General features: G+C 35.5%; 1 protein-coding gene across 2 annotated transcripts in view; it reads left to right on the forward strand.

Moving 5' to 3' along the window:
• FRMD3 (FERM domain containing 3) overlaps positions 1-14,167 on the forward strand; it is a 98,843-nt gene that overhangs the window by 54,120 nt on the left and 30,556 nt on the right. For both annotated transcript variants that reach the window (XM_088130048.1, XM_025164894.2), the window contains exons 5-6: positions 3,534-3,631; positions 5,364-5,487. In XM_088130048.1, coding sequence (XP_087986174.1) covers positions 3,534-3,631; positions 5,364-5,487 — 222 coding nt within the window. The remainder of the gene's footprint in view (positions 1-3,533; positions 3,632-5,363; positions 5,488-14,167) is intronic.

Here is a 14,167-nt window from a genome sequence, read left to right on the forward strand (position 1 = left end):
AGGATCAAAGTTTGGGGTGTTAATAAGTGTGACATCTTTGAGCTGTACTTTAATCCCAAATAGATATGAACACTGGAATTCTGAGTCCAAATTACATGATTCTTTCAGGGATTGTAGAAATCCCTCTGAACAACCAACCACTCTGAAAAGTTTTTAAATTAGTGTAGACTGGGTACCAATAAATGATGATAAATTTGCTGTAAGTAAAAGCTTTGAGGAGATCTGTAAAAGCTGGTTTATCACCACTGTCTTGGCTCCTCCTCTGGGTACCAATAGTAACAGCAAATTTTAGAAGTCTCATTTTAAAAGAGCATGCATATTACATTTTGAGAGAAGCGAAGTCCTCTTCATCTACAAGTTTTACTTTCCAATTGGTGTGGAGGTGGGGTTTATGAGTTGGTTATTGTTCCAGAATACTAATCAGACGTTAGGTATGAATGAAAAATACATTTCTTGTCTGTCATTTTTATCTCTTCTCTCTCTGAACTTTTGACACATGATTTTCAAATTTTTCAGTTGGCAAGCATGCAGTGTAATATATTTGCAGGGTCAATCAGCAATTCAATCCAAATAGTCATAAATAGAAATAAATACTTGCAGTTGTTGAAATTATCTATAAATGAAAATATAGAAAGTTCCTCAAATACTATGTCTTCAGAGGAGATGTTGCTGTTTCCATTCTCTTCTGTTTGAAAAAAATAATACTTTGACATCCCCAAAGAGAAGCTCTGTCAAAAGTATGTTAGTTTACAGTATTACTAGTGTGTTTGCTCACAGTGCCAAGGAAGTATTTTCCTTTATGATTTTGTAAAAAACTTTCACAGGCATAATTTAATTTGGGAAAATAAATTGTCAAGTCACAAAATATAAAAGCAAACATGTACTCACTTTAAGCTGCATTTGCATTTAGAATTGATAGGGCAATGTAAAGTGTTTCTGGTTTTAGCATTATTTTCTTTGGAATTTATTTATTTATTTGGGACAATAATTCTTTATTGATCTTTTAAATTTTATTTTGTTCCTAAAATATGCTAGGCTAAGATGTAAGTTGGCAAAACCAATCTGAAAGTGTTAATTCCACAACTGCAGACAAATAAGTGACATACATTTACCAGTATATGTACTTTAAACACATATATGAGGAATTACTTTCTTCTAACATAGTCATCTTTATGGATTTGCTTGAAAATAATTTTAGAGTGAAAAGGAAAGCATATTTTTAATGGGTTGAATTATTAATCCAACTCAGGCACTTTTTTTTTGTTTATGAAAATGAACATTTGTCCAAGATTTTTAAAGTCAGCATTTTCTGAAAGGGTCTCAGAATGTGCACAAAATCCTGGAATCCTAAAAAAGTGAACACATAAACCCATCAAAGTGTTATGCTTTGTGAACCATTCTGATCTAGATGATCATTCACCTTTTTGTGAGAAAATCCAAGTGTGAGTAATTATATAGTAAAGTTAATTTATCTATCCCTGTACTATATATAATGTTCGTTCGTGTGAGTTGAAAATAAAGGAAAAAAAGTTGGGTTGCGGTATCGGCTTGAGAACCTTCCACAGCATATGATTCAGTGGAGAACCAGCATTTATTTTAATCCCACACTGCCTACATTTCTAGCAGTATATAAAACTCTGCTATCATATAAAACCTAGATGACAAAACAATTCATGTCTCCCCTATTGATTCTGCCTAAAAACTGTATTCTATATTATATTGTACTTGATCCTTATATTCAGCCTGTGAAATGATTTTATAATGATAGGATATCTAAAGTATTTTTAAAAGACAAAGCTAGGTCTGAGTTGAAAATATTAAATGCCTCTCTTTGATATTTGTATTAGCTTTCCCCAGGAAGCAAAACATCTCCAGGGACTTGTAAACTTATTTAGAAAGCTGATTAAGTGTTATTAAAAATTACTGGATTAGAGATAGCAGTGTGATTCAAAGTTATTGCAGTCTTTTAGCACTTTGTCCCTTTAAAGATTTTTAAATCCATTCACTACAATGGAATGCATTTTCTGTCTTACCAGCATTCCAGTAGTGTAAATTTTCAAAGGAGTTTAATGAATTCTGAACTGTTGAAGATTATCTTATGTAGATACTAGAAAAATGGCAGTTGCAAATAAAACAAATAATCCATTAATGGCCTTCAGTTTTGGACCATGCAAAGCAATATGAGAAATTATGAATTTCTAATTTAGACCTGGGACCCAAATAGCTACTAATTGCATAGGCTAAGTGCAATTTTTCATTTATTTCTTCAAACATAAAGACTCCACTAAAATTTAAAAGTAGCTGTACATCATGGAGAACTGCTGTTGGGGGGAAAAAGCATGTTACCTTTCCACATAGAATTACTTGCACAATTATTTGGTTTTTAATGTAAGGTTTTAATAATCTGCTAAATTAAAATGAGTACATAGAATCATGGAGTCATACAGTTAGAAAGGCCTACTTAGGCCACTGAGTTCAATCCACTGCTCAGTGCAGGAAGATGGTTGAACAACGTAGCAGATGCTTGTCTAGTTTTGACTTGAAGACATACAATAAAGGGAAGTTCACCATGTCTCTGATTCATTAATTACACAATTGAACTGCTTTTGTTATTAGGAAGTGGGCATATGTTTCTCTTGACTGGTTAAATACTAGCAACAACTCTAACTTATTTCCAAGCAGCCATAGAAAAATATACCTTCAAGCAGACAATCCCAATGAACAGAATATGCTTATTCCTTTCCATTATCACTACTTCAGTAAATAATCTTGGCTTCAAACTACTTTTCTAACTGCCAGAGAAAAAACACAGCTACCTACATCTTTTCTTTTTTGATCCCAGATACAGAAATAGCCTAAGGGAGAAAGGATAAACAGTCCTTTCCTCACTAGCCGTCCATTCAAAATAATAGCCTCCTATCACTGCTTGTGCTTTAAGGACATTTTGAGCGACCCTGTGACCATTCTTTCTTCTTCCATATTTCTCAGTATTTTGAACTGCATAATAAACTATTTAAATATCTAATTAAAATTGGAAACACAGACCCATTGAGTGCACAGACAGAAATAGAGGGTATACATTCCTTAGAGTCTTGCCATAGTGACAGTACTATATATTGTCTTCAATTATTCTTCAAAAGAATAAGTTGCAATAGACGCATAAGCCAGACATTGTAACTTGATGTAATGCTTCTAATGCTGTTTGCTTTCTTTACTGGAAATATAGTATAGTGAGTAGAGAAGTGATAATAGATCCATGCTCCCTCCTTCCCTCCCTCCCTCCCTTCCAGCAATCTGTTTTTATGACACTAAATTTCCTTTTGCTCATTGCTTTACAGACTACAATTCAGCCTTTCCAAGTGCCTTCTAGATATGTTTCCATTCTCATTGTGGATGAGAGGCATTTTCATCCAATATCTGATAATAAGTAAATATTAGATATCTAAATAAAAATCAGATATCTAAATAACTAGAATTATTGACAGAGGAAGGGAGAAAATAAAAATAGAAATCTCTTTCCTTACAAAATCCAGGTACCTGTTATACCTACAAATCAAAAGAGATATTTTCCATGGCCGTTTGCTGTGTGGGTTTTCTGATGCAGCTTACCTGGGAGCATGCATTATCCAAGGTAAGTGAAATGACTGCAATTTGGAATTTTACTTCAGTGCACTGTAATAGCACAATTTTAAAATCAATTGAGTTATATCCAAGACAAATAGAGTTACGCTTCAGTCTGAATCCAGTCCACTTATAAGTAGGTGTGTAATTTACACAGTAGGCTGTGGCTTTCCACTGCTTCTAGTCCACTGTTTCTACAGTTGGTGCACCTGTGTAATACAACATACAGAGTGGCAACAGAATTATACCTGTATACAGTACTGTTTATAAAACCTGTGTTCACTAGTTCTAAGGAATGTGACAAGATTGGGAAAGGGGCCAGTAGGCATATTCCTGCGTTTCTTCCACACGCCCACAGTATTTTGATATAAAAGATGAAAATATTTTTTTTCTTCACCTTATAGGAGAATGATTTTGTTGATACAGTTAATGCTGCTGATCCTTCCATGCGGTCTCAGTAAAAATCCATATATTTGGTAGGGCTGTGCAGATCATTGGATTGAGGTGCTCATGAAAGCAGCACGTCTCTTTGAATTGTCAACAGCCATGTCTTTTGTAAAGCCTGTGTGGCTGTTTAAAAAATTGCTCCCAGCTACTTTGGCAGGTATGTACACTCTGAGAAGAAAGTAATGCAAAGTGGCTTTAGTGCACACACATGCATGGGGAGACAGTTAAGAAAAGCTTTTGAAGAAGCTCCTACTTTCATTATTCAACTAAGTCAGTGTTTTTACCCATGGCAACTTTAAGATGTGTGGACTTCAACTCACATGTGGGTTAAACTCACATTTAACATCTTAAAGTTGCCAAGGGTGAGAAACACTGATCTAAGTCCTTGTGTGTTGTGGAGCACCTCATTTCAATATATTACAGAGCCCTAATATTTGGTCAGTTTTGTGATAATTATATTTTTTTTGTGTTTGTTGGTCAGTCACTTTATTGAGTTGGCATTGGATGTGATTGGATTTTTTTGTTGAGAAATGAAACCTTTGACCCCACTTTTACTGCTTCCTTAAGCAAGTAAAGGAACCCTAGTTTTATCATGGTGTGTTTTAAATTGGAAACCACCTCATGAGACTTAATAATAGAGAAGATAGAATATAAGAGTCCTAAATAAAATAAAGTTCTAGTTAAAATTTGAACAACATGCCTGTTATTTAATAGTGAACAGAATATGTTTCCTTGTTTTTTAATTTCCCTGCTATGTTATACTTTGACAAATTTATTTATGTGTTTGCTTTATTTAGAAAATGTAAATGCCCTGCGGCACTGCTATTTCCAAAGCAATTACCACAGCTTGACAATAAGAGCAAATAACAATGCCAAACAAGTGAATAGAAAAGATTAACAACAAAATTATAAACTTAAAGCAACAGAATAGATTCAGAAAGGTGTTTGCCTAGTACTGAAAAGAGTTGTCCTTCCTGCAGAAGGCATTTTAAAGATGGGAACTCACAACCATGGACCCTTTTCCCCAGAGGCCATTGGCACAGCTGAAGTGGTGGGACCTGGAGAAGAATTACAAAATTGATCTTAGTATACAAATATCTTTCAATTGGAAGAAAATTAAATTTCAGAAATCCACGTCCCAAGATGAATAAAGACATTAAATATCAGAGCTTCAGGATTATGCACTGAAACCCATTTATATCTGAACTGTAAATAATGCACTTCCAGTCTGGAACTTCTCATTTAAGTAAGAATGTATTTGGTCTTTCCTCTCTCTTTCTCTTTTTCCTGTACAGCTGAACTAGGTGACTATGATTCTGATGAACATGTGGATAATTACATCAGTGAATTTAAGATCTTCCCTAAACAATCTCAAAAGCTGGAAAGAAAAATTGGTGAAATACATAAAAATGAATTCAGGTAATTGAGATTGCTGTTTAAGGAAGTTACTTAATTATTTTTAGTGAATCTGCAGAAGATTATGTTTTCGATTGGACTTGTTACTTACATGTATATGCAATAAAATTAATATAGTCAAGGGGTTAATAGAGAAAGGGTAGTATGATATTTTAAAAAGTGTGTCTCTAAAATTACTGAACTATTACTACATTATAGACACAGTACAACACAAATGTAAAGTTACCAAAACTCCTTTGTTTCAGTAGAGTTGGGATTCTGTGGCTTCCCAGATTTTGTTGAAAATCAGAATTGATGGGAATTTTTCTTGCTATTGTATTACAAAGCAAGGATGTAATTATGGTTCAGGTTTCAGAATATTTGACATTATGATTTTGGAGTATTATACTTTTGGTTAGAAATACTGTATGTACATTTTCTTGAAGGGTAGATACACTCATTTGTCATTAGACACTCATTAGACTGTGTCATCTTAAAAACTGTCTAGCTTTTTATGATGCTGTATTTATAAAATGTAATTTTTGTTTTTAAAATAAATTTATAGCAAAGTTAGAAATCACATTCCATACTTTCAATTATTTGTTTGTATTTGTAACATTTATCCCTTTCATAGTATTTTAATAAAGAAAGTAAGCCTAGAATAGAGATAACAAACAATATTTCTCTTACTTCTTACTTATGAAGATAAAATGCTATATCGAGTAAGCATGCCTTCTTCAGGTTTACCTATCTACAAAAGAATAAAGTAGGTAAAAAAAGTGTTATGGGAGACTTAAGAAAATCATTGATCTTAATGTATTATTTCTGCTGCCCACTGAATTGCATGACTGACAAGAATTCAAGAGTTTATATAGCAAATAATAAATGGTAGTAGCAAAAAAGCTGGGGGTAGTTTAAAAGCAGTATCTGGAGTAAAAAGAGAAGATGAGTTGCTCCCACCTGAACTGTTTGATTTCCTTTTTAAAATGTGTATACTTAGCAGAAGAGAAACCTTCAAGGACAAAGATTACTTCATAGAGAAGGGAGTTGAATAATGACACATTATTATTCAACAACTATAATGTTCAATGGATTCAGATAAATTTTGAATGGAACTAGCCTTATTTGGGATTTATCTGAAATAAAACAAGTAATCATATTATTTATACATTTTGTATTTTAAACTTACTTATATTTTCACTGTTATTTATTTTAAGTACTATTAATAAGAACATTTTGTTGTAATATGTACTCTCTTTGACAACGCTCTTGTGAACGACAGAGCAAAATAGTTGGTAGCATATAGTGGCTGTTCAAATTGATGTTTTGTCTGAGTAAGAAGGCTTGTTCCTATTAATTAGCACAAACAAATGCTGTATTCTCTCTGCCTCTTATTCTTTTTAAGGAGTAGTATAAACATTTTTAGGGAAATGTCACTTCTACAATATTTTCTCTGTCAGCTTGTGCATATTGAATGGTCTAAAAATGTGGATAAGGTTATCAGGCTATTAATAATTAGGTCTTGTAAGCTTTTCATCATTAGCTGTTCTTCATCTTTATGAATAGTAAATAAATGCCACCTTAACTGAATTGGACAATTTGGGGTGATTAATGAAAATCAAACTAGATACTCATTCTAGTATCTAATCACTAACCACCTAATCACTAACCAGATTTTGGCAGGAAAATATTGTGCATCGAGAAGCTATAGGAAGTTATATTGATCTTCCTCGAAGTGTTTGGGATTATAATTCCAATACTTTTTATTAACAATATTATATGTAAATTTTAAAATTTAGTCCCCAGGTGAATACTAGTTCAATCAGTATGGTGTGGATGTGTTTCTTGATGCCTACTAGGCTTTCTGCCCGAACTGATATTTCTAAATACTATTTTAAGTTAAAAAGAGAGAGAGAGAGGATGTTAACTGCTGAAAATCAAAGTGCCCAGGTTTAATTTATATGTACAGGTAGTCCTCACTTAATGACAGTAATTGGGACTGGCTACTCTGTCACTAAAGCACAACATGTGACTGCACCAACTTTACAACAGCAATTGCAGCAGTTCCAGTTGCTGTTGTTAAGCGAACCCTATATGGTTGCTAGGCGCAACATCATGTGATCACCATTTGCGACCTCCTGCTGGCTTCCCCATTGACTTTGCTTGTCAGGAAGCTGGCAGTGAAGGTTGCAAATGGTGATCACATGACCGTGGGATGCTGCGACCATCATAATTGCCAAGTGCCCAAATTGCGATAATGTGACCATGAGGATACTGCGACAGCTGCAACATGAGGACCAGTCATAAGTCTCCTTATTCAGTGCCATCATAACTTTGAACAGTCACTGAACGAGTGGTCGTTAAATAAAGACTATCTGTAAGTATATCCAAAAATGCCTCTGGTCCCACGTAGAGGCATTCTTACAAAAAAGTAAGGATGAATGGTTATAAGAACTATGTGGAACTGAATCTACCTGCCAAGAAAAACAAACAAGGATAAGTTTTGGGGTTTTTTCCTGTCTTAAGTCCATACTTTTGGCTTCATAGTTGTAGCATATACCAGTTGATACATTGCCTATATTCCTGGCCAGTGTAGTCCCAAAGCATGTTTTAAAGAGTGCTACAAGACTCTCCGTTACTTTTTCAATAGACTAATACAGCTACGTTCTGGAAATTAGAATTTCAGGCCACTACAGGTAGTCCTCACTTAACAAAAGTAATAGACACCGGCAACTCCGCCGCTAAGTGATGTGGTTGTAAAGTGCGACGTCACGTGACCGTGACTTATGACGGCAGTTGCAGCAGTCTCAGTTACCATTGTTAGGCAAATCACACACAGTTGCAGTATCCTGCGGTCATGTGATTACCATTTGCGACTTCCTGTCAGCTTCGCATTGACTTCGCTTGTGGGAAGCTGACAGTGAAGGTCCCAATGACAGTCACATGATTGCAGGACCCTGCAACATCGTAACTGTGAGCTGGTTGCCAAGTGCCAAAATCGTGATCATGTGACCACAAGGACACTGAGACGGCCGCAGCTACAAGTCCCCCTTATTCAGCGATGGCATAACTTTGAACAGTTGCTGAATGAATGGTCGTTCAGTGAGAACTATCTGTAGATAAAACTGAATATTAAAGGCATGGATTTAAAATTATTTGGATTCAATTTCCAGAATCAGAATTGATTGTCTGATTATTAATAAATTATCTTTCCAGCTTTGAAAGTGTATGAAGGTATTAGTATTTTAAGATAACAGTGGAAAATCTGAAAATCATCTTTGTTTTTAAGTTGTTCAGATTTTTATTATATACTATTCATTACGAGATGATTAATTCTGTCTCTGAAAAATAGTGACATTTTCTCTAGTGCATTTATTTCTAGAAGAGGAACTTTCCAATTTGTCAGTAACAGAAACGATTAGAAAATTGTCCTTCAGTTTTTGGTAAAATACTCTTAATTTACAATTTTACAGTTATACCTTTTTATATATAACTGCTTCAAGGTGCAATAATTTTAGTTGTTGAAACACTACTTACTGCTATTGAAAAAAGATTTCTGTAAAAGTTTATTGACTCACAAAGAGATATGTAACATAAACAATACCCTTTAGAAGGTCTTCATTTAAGCAGTCTGAATTTTCCTTTTGATCCAATTTTTGCTGCCCATTATTCTACTTTGATCTTTGTTTCTTCTACATTTGTTTTTACTGCATGTGTAAGACCAGCAGCTGTTCTGTATTCCATGCATTGTAAGTCAGCAAAGACTACACAGTTTTCCCTCTCAGATTAATATAACACATTTAAGACTCTTGTTCAGCTGCCAATCTTTCAGGGGGGCTATAAGCAAGCATATATTACACCTACTTATAAAACTGAATTGTTTAGACCTTTCCTTTTATTTATTTATTTATTAAATTTATATAGCCAGCCATCTCACTTGAATGTGACTCTGGGCAGTGTGCACAATTAATTGTGGCCAAGTTTGACTACATAGCCATTGTAGAAGTTTGAAACAGTTTGAATTGAAGTGAATATAATATCTGGCTTAACAATAGCTTGTCCTAACAAGTAAACCAATAATGCCTTTTAACATTTTATGAATGTTTTCTAGTGACTCTTCATAAATTATGATGTGGCATTTTCTTTTTTAGATACAAAATTTTATTTGGTACACATCTTATTGCATATATATTGTATTTATTTCGTCTATATTTTGATTTATATTTTCCACATCCCCTTCAAGAAGCCTCTTAATGAAAGTATTATTGGTTTTATTGTTTTTATAATTTCCTGCTTGGTTCTTCAGTGTGGGTAGTCTGTAAATACTGATGGCTAAACTATGGCTACTAGATCTGAACTGCAAATATCTGGACATCCACTAGAGAGCAAAGAAACAGAATACCCTCTTTGCTGCCATCTACCAATCATGCAAATTTTTTGCAGTCCAGATATGGTGGTCTAGTTAAATGTGCTTGGGATAAAGCACGTTGGTTGATACATAAATAAATTCACCAGAGAGGAAGAAAACAACAACATACTACCCTTCCTGGATAGCCTCATCAGCAGAGGAAGCAACAGCAAATTAGAAACCCAAGTCTATCAGAAGGCAACCCACACTAATCATGTGCTTCATTACCAAAGTAACAACCCAGCCTCCCACAAGAGGAGCTGTGTAAGAACATTATTCAAATGAGCACAAACACACTGCAGCAACCCAGAACAGCAGAAAAAGGAATCAGACCACCTGTACAACATCTTCCAACAAAATGGATATCCACGCTTTATCAAAAAGTGCCTGACCACTCAACCTACTACAATACAACCAACACAAGCTATGAAAAGGATAACACTGCCAAACATCAGAAATGTCTCAGAAACTACCAACAAACTATTACAACCACATGGCATCTCCATAGCACACAAACCAACTAAAGCCCTTCAAAATATCTTAAGCAAACCAAAAGACCCAGTAGCCCAAGAAGAAAAAACGGGAGTCATCTACAACATACAGTGTAAGGATTGTAACAACCACTATGTAGGACAGACAGGCAGAAGGCTAGCAGAGCGCATCCATGAACACCAACTAGCAGTCAGAAGACATTATGAAAACTTAATCTCACAACACATGGACAGACTTAACCATAGTTTCAACTGGGAAACTGTCAGCATCTTAGACCAAGCTAAATCCAAAAATGCGAGGGAATTCTTGGAAGCTTGGTATTCAGACAAGGCAACCATCAACAGGCACATAGAGATAAACAACATCTACACACTATTCAAAAGAGACAATAAAAAGGAAAACAAAAGACCAGAACATCTCCTTACCAGCAATCATCACTCAGATAAGCAGAGATTAACACCAAGATCACCACCAGACATACAATCAGCAGTAAACAATACCCTAATCAAAGAATTACCAGAGGGAAAAAATAGAACAAAACAAAACCCACACCCCCATCAAAACTGGCAGGGCATGGCACTGTATATAAACAGAGAGCAAACCCTAGCACTGAAGATGTTACCTAGCTGGGTAACAAAATGTTTGCAAGAAAACAGCCAAGCTTAGAGAACTCCAAGGACTCCACAGTTCAACCCTGAGCTACACATATTCTCTTCTATTGGTGATACATAAATAATCAGCATTAGCTACTACAATACCATAAGTACTTTATGCTACAGTAAGTAAACTAGTTTCTTAATCCCTGTAAACAGAACAAAAATATCCTGCTCTGTCGAACTTGTTCATAAAAATTCATTAAGTACCAGAAAACAGCAGCAGAAATCTGTACAGATGTTACCACCTCTGGACTTTTAAAACTGCTCTTAGATAGTGTTATCCTAAGAATCCACTTCCATTTTTTTCAGTCAGAAGTCCACTGTGTATCTGAGCTGCAGAGAGTATATAGGAAATGCTCTTTTGCCACACCTAGCATGACTTCTGTTGAATTATTCAACAGGATTTAGGTTCTTCAGCCAGAATATGTATACTTAGGATTTGAGCACATGTGGCTGACCTCCTTAAGTCAGTGGGTTAGTAAAAGCTTATTGGAAGACTTGCCTGGAAAGGAAAGTGTGTGTGGGAGGAGGCTGCCCTCTTACTCTGGAACAGATTCACCTTGGGAGCCTGTACTGCAGAGTATCAGCCTGTACTGCAAAGTGATAGTTGGATATGTATGAAGGAAGATGGACTGAAAAGTAATGCCTGTTTGAGTTGAAGTAAGGTTGTTGGATATCAGAATCTGAGACAATGCTATGGTCGGGGCAGCAAAATTCGAAATAAGTCTACAATAAAATTGCCAAAGCCTAGAAAATGCTGTATATAACTGAGAGTGCAGGAGGCTCCCAAAACAGAATGGATCCTATCTTAATTGGATCCATATGAATGCCTTTCAACAACACACAGTATCCCAAACGTTGGCAGATCAAAGGTATATTTCTCTATCTTAGTGTAGAGGCTATAATTACAAAGATGTTGAAGACTTGCTCAAACTTGATCATCGTGGAACACAAAATCCTCAGAATAATTCAGCAGATCATCTCCATAAACATCAATACTTTCTTTTAAAAAGCATGAATAATATGATGCATTAATATGATGTAATTAATAGAGATGAGATGGCAACCAATATAGCAATATAATATTTTCAGACTTCCCATAATCAGAATCAAAGGCAGTTAAATATTCATGACCTTATTTCAAGTGAATCAGATTTTAAGTCCCTCTTGGATCCAGTCTGATAAAAATGCATGACTTCTCCAGATGAATTCAAGAGTTCACAAATGAGGGAAGAGTGATGACCCAAATGGTTACAGCATTTAGAAGTTGATAATCATGTTGGGAAACATCTTTCCACTTAATAAAAGATGTAGGAGCGCTGGAGGGGGAAGTGGAGTGGCAGATAATCTTTCTGTAAGTTCTAATTGATAAATTCCTTTAGGTGGACAAATTCTGCATGTGATTTTGGATGGTGGCATTTTATAGGAATATGGGCTCCAGAAATAAGATTGATTGTGCAGTCACAGAATCAGTGATGTGATAGGGTTAGTGTTTCTCCCTTTCCAACGGGCAAGATAGGAGGATGAGAAGGTTGAGAAGGTTGTAAATGGTGAAGGTTTGAGAGACTGCAGGCTGTGAATTTTGCACCCAGGAAATCAAAGTTGATATTATCTTGGTCACAATAAATATGTGGTTTGTTAATCTGTCCTCTGTCTATTCCCAAGTTTATTGGAAAATTTGGAGATGAAATAAAGGTGTAGTGGCTCCTGGCAACTGACAATAGTGAATAGAGATTGGTCCTGAGCAAAAGAGATTAATCCTGACATCAGTACACAGAGCAAGGCATTTGGACCAGCTGAGTGTGTGATGAAGGATTCAGTGATGTTGCTTGTGTTGCCAGAATATACTTAAACTTGCAGTTGTAGTTCAAAAATTATCTGTATTTGAAGGGTAATAGGAATAATTAAATGCTGATGGTAGTTCTGCATGTCTGGACTTAATTTCTGGTTGCCCCAGCCTTTGAATCCTTACGGGTTGGGACTGCCTTATATCCCAGCAAGCCAGATCTTGAGTGATTAATGCATCTGCTTGCCAAATGCCTCTCTTTCTCACTTAGGCCACACTTGGTTGATTCTTTAGAAAGGAGCCGGCAGCCTTAGTAGGCAGTCGTATGCACAGTGACCACATTTTTTACAACTTGCTTTGTATGCATTGACACAAATTTTCTTGAGGTGATAACAGAGTAGTACTAGCTCCCAGATGCACAAGTTCAACTTCTGAAATCTTGGATAAGTGGGTAAAGGAGGGAACAAAAGAGGACAATGTTGTCTTTCCTTACAACCCATATTGTGCCTCAGTTACATGAGTCTTGCATTAGTACTCAAGCAGACCTGGATTAAGGCTGACATAGATTCTGCAGTGCCCTGATGAATGGATTTGCCCCATATTTCATCTGATATTCCCTCTTTAAAGGGCTGTTCAATTAAGTCTCTTTTGTTCTAAGCCATATCCAGGGCTAACTCAGCTCAGAAGCCCAGCTCCCATACTGACATTATACTGTTGGAACTGAGAGATTGGCATTCATTTGCTTGACTTTATCCTTGAAGTTAGTCTCCGGGTGTGTCCCAAAATTAGTTTAGTTGTCCAAGTTGTTTATAGGGTGTGTGTTTGTGTGGGTAGACAGATGAGTAGGTAAGTAGATAGACAGATATGAAAGTGAGGTGGACCATTAAAAGACTAACATATTTCAGTCAAATACAACCTAAATGTCCTTTCATATTGCCCTGTTTATTTCAAGAGCAGGAAGAGATGAACATAATCTGAGCAATTCATTTCAATGAATTTAGGAAGTAAATGGCTGGAAATTGACACTTATCTCTTTTTTTCCCCAAATAACTTTATTAGATTTTAAGATAAGAACAAAAACTAATATTAAAAATAAATAATATGAAAAAGGAAAAAAAGGTTGAAAAAGAAAAGAAAGAGCAAAGTCAAAGTGCAAAAAGAAAGAAAGGAAAGAAGAAAAAGTAGGACACTTACAGTATCTCTTATTATGTTCCAACTGCTTATGTATACTAAAAGATAGCAGATAATTGAATGATACTTGATAGCCCCTGATTAACTGCACAGCTCACTGGAATCCTGAAAGTATGTCAACAGCAGCTAGGCTTAATCCAAAGGAATTAGTTTCTGTGGCAGAGTAGCAGC

Source organism: Python bivittatus, unplaced genomic scaffold (genome assembly GCF_059951505.1).
Source record: "Python bivittatus isolate LINGU-HERP-01145 unplaced genomic scaffold, Pbiv_v1 ctg000850_np1212, whole genome shotgun sequence".
In the NCBI taxonomy this organism is placed as follows: Eukaryota; Metazoa; Chordata; class Lepidosauria; order Squamata; family Pythonidae; genus Python; species Python bivittatus.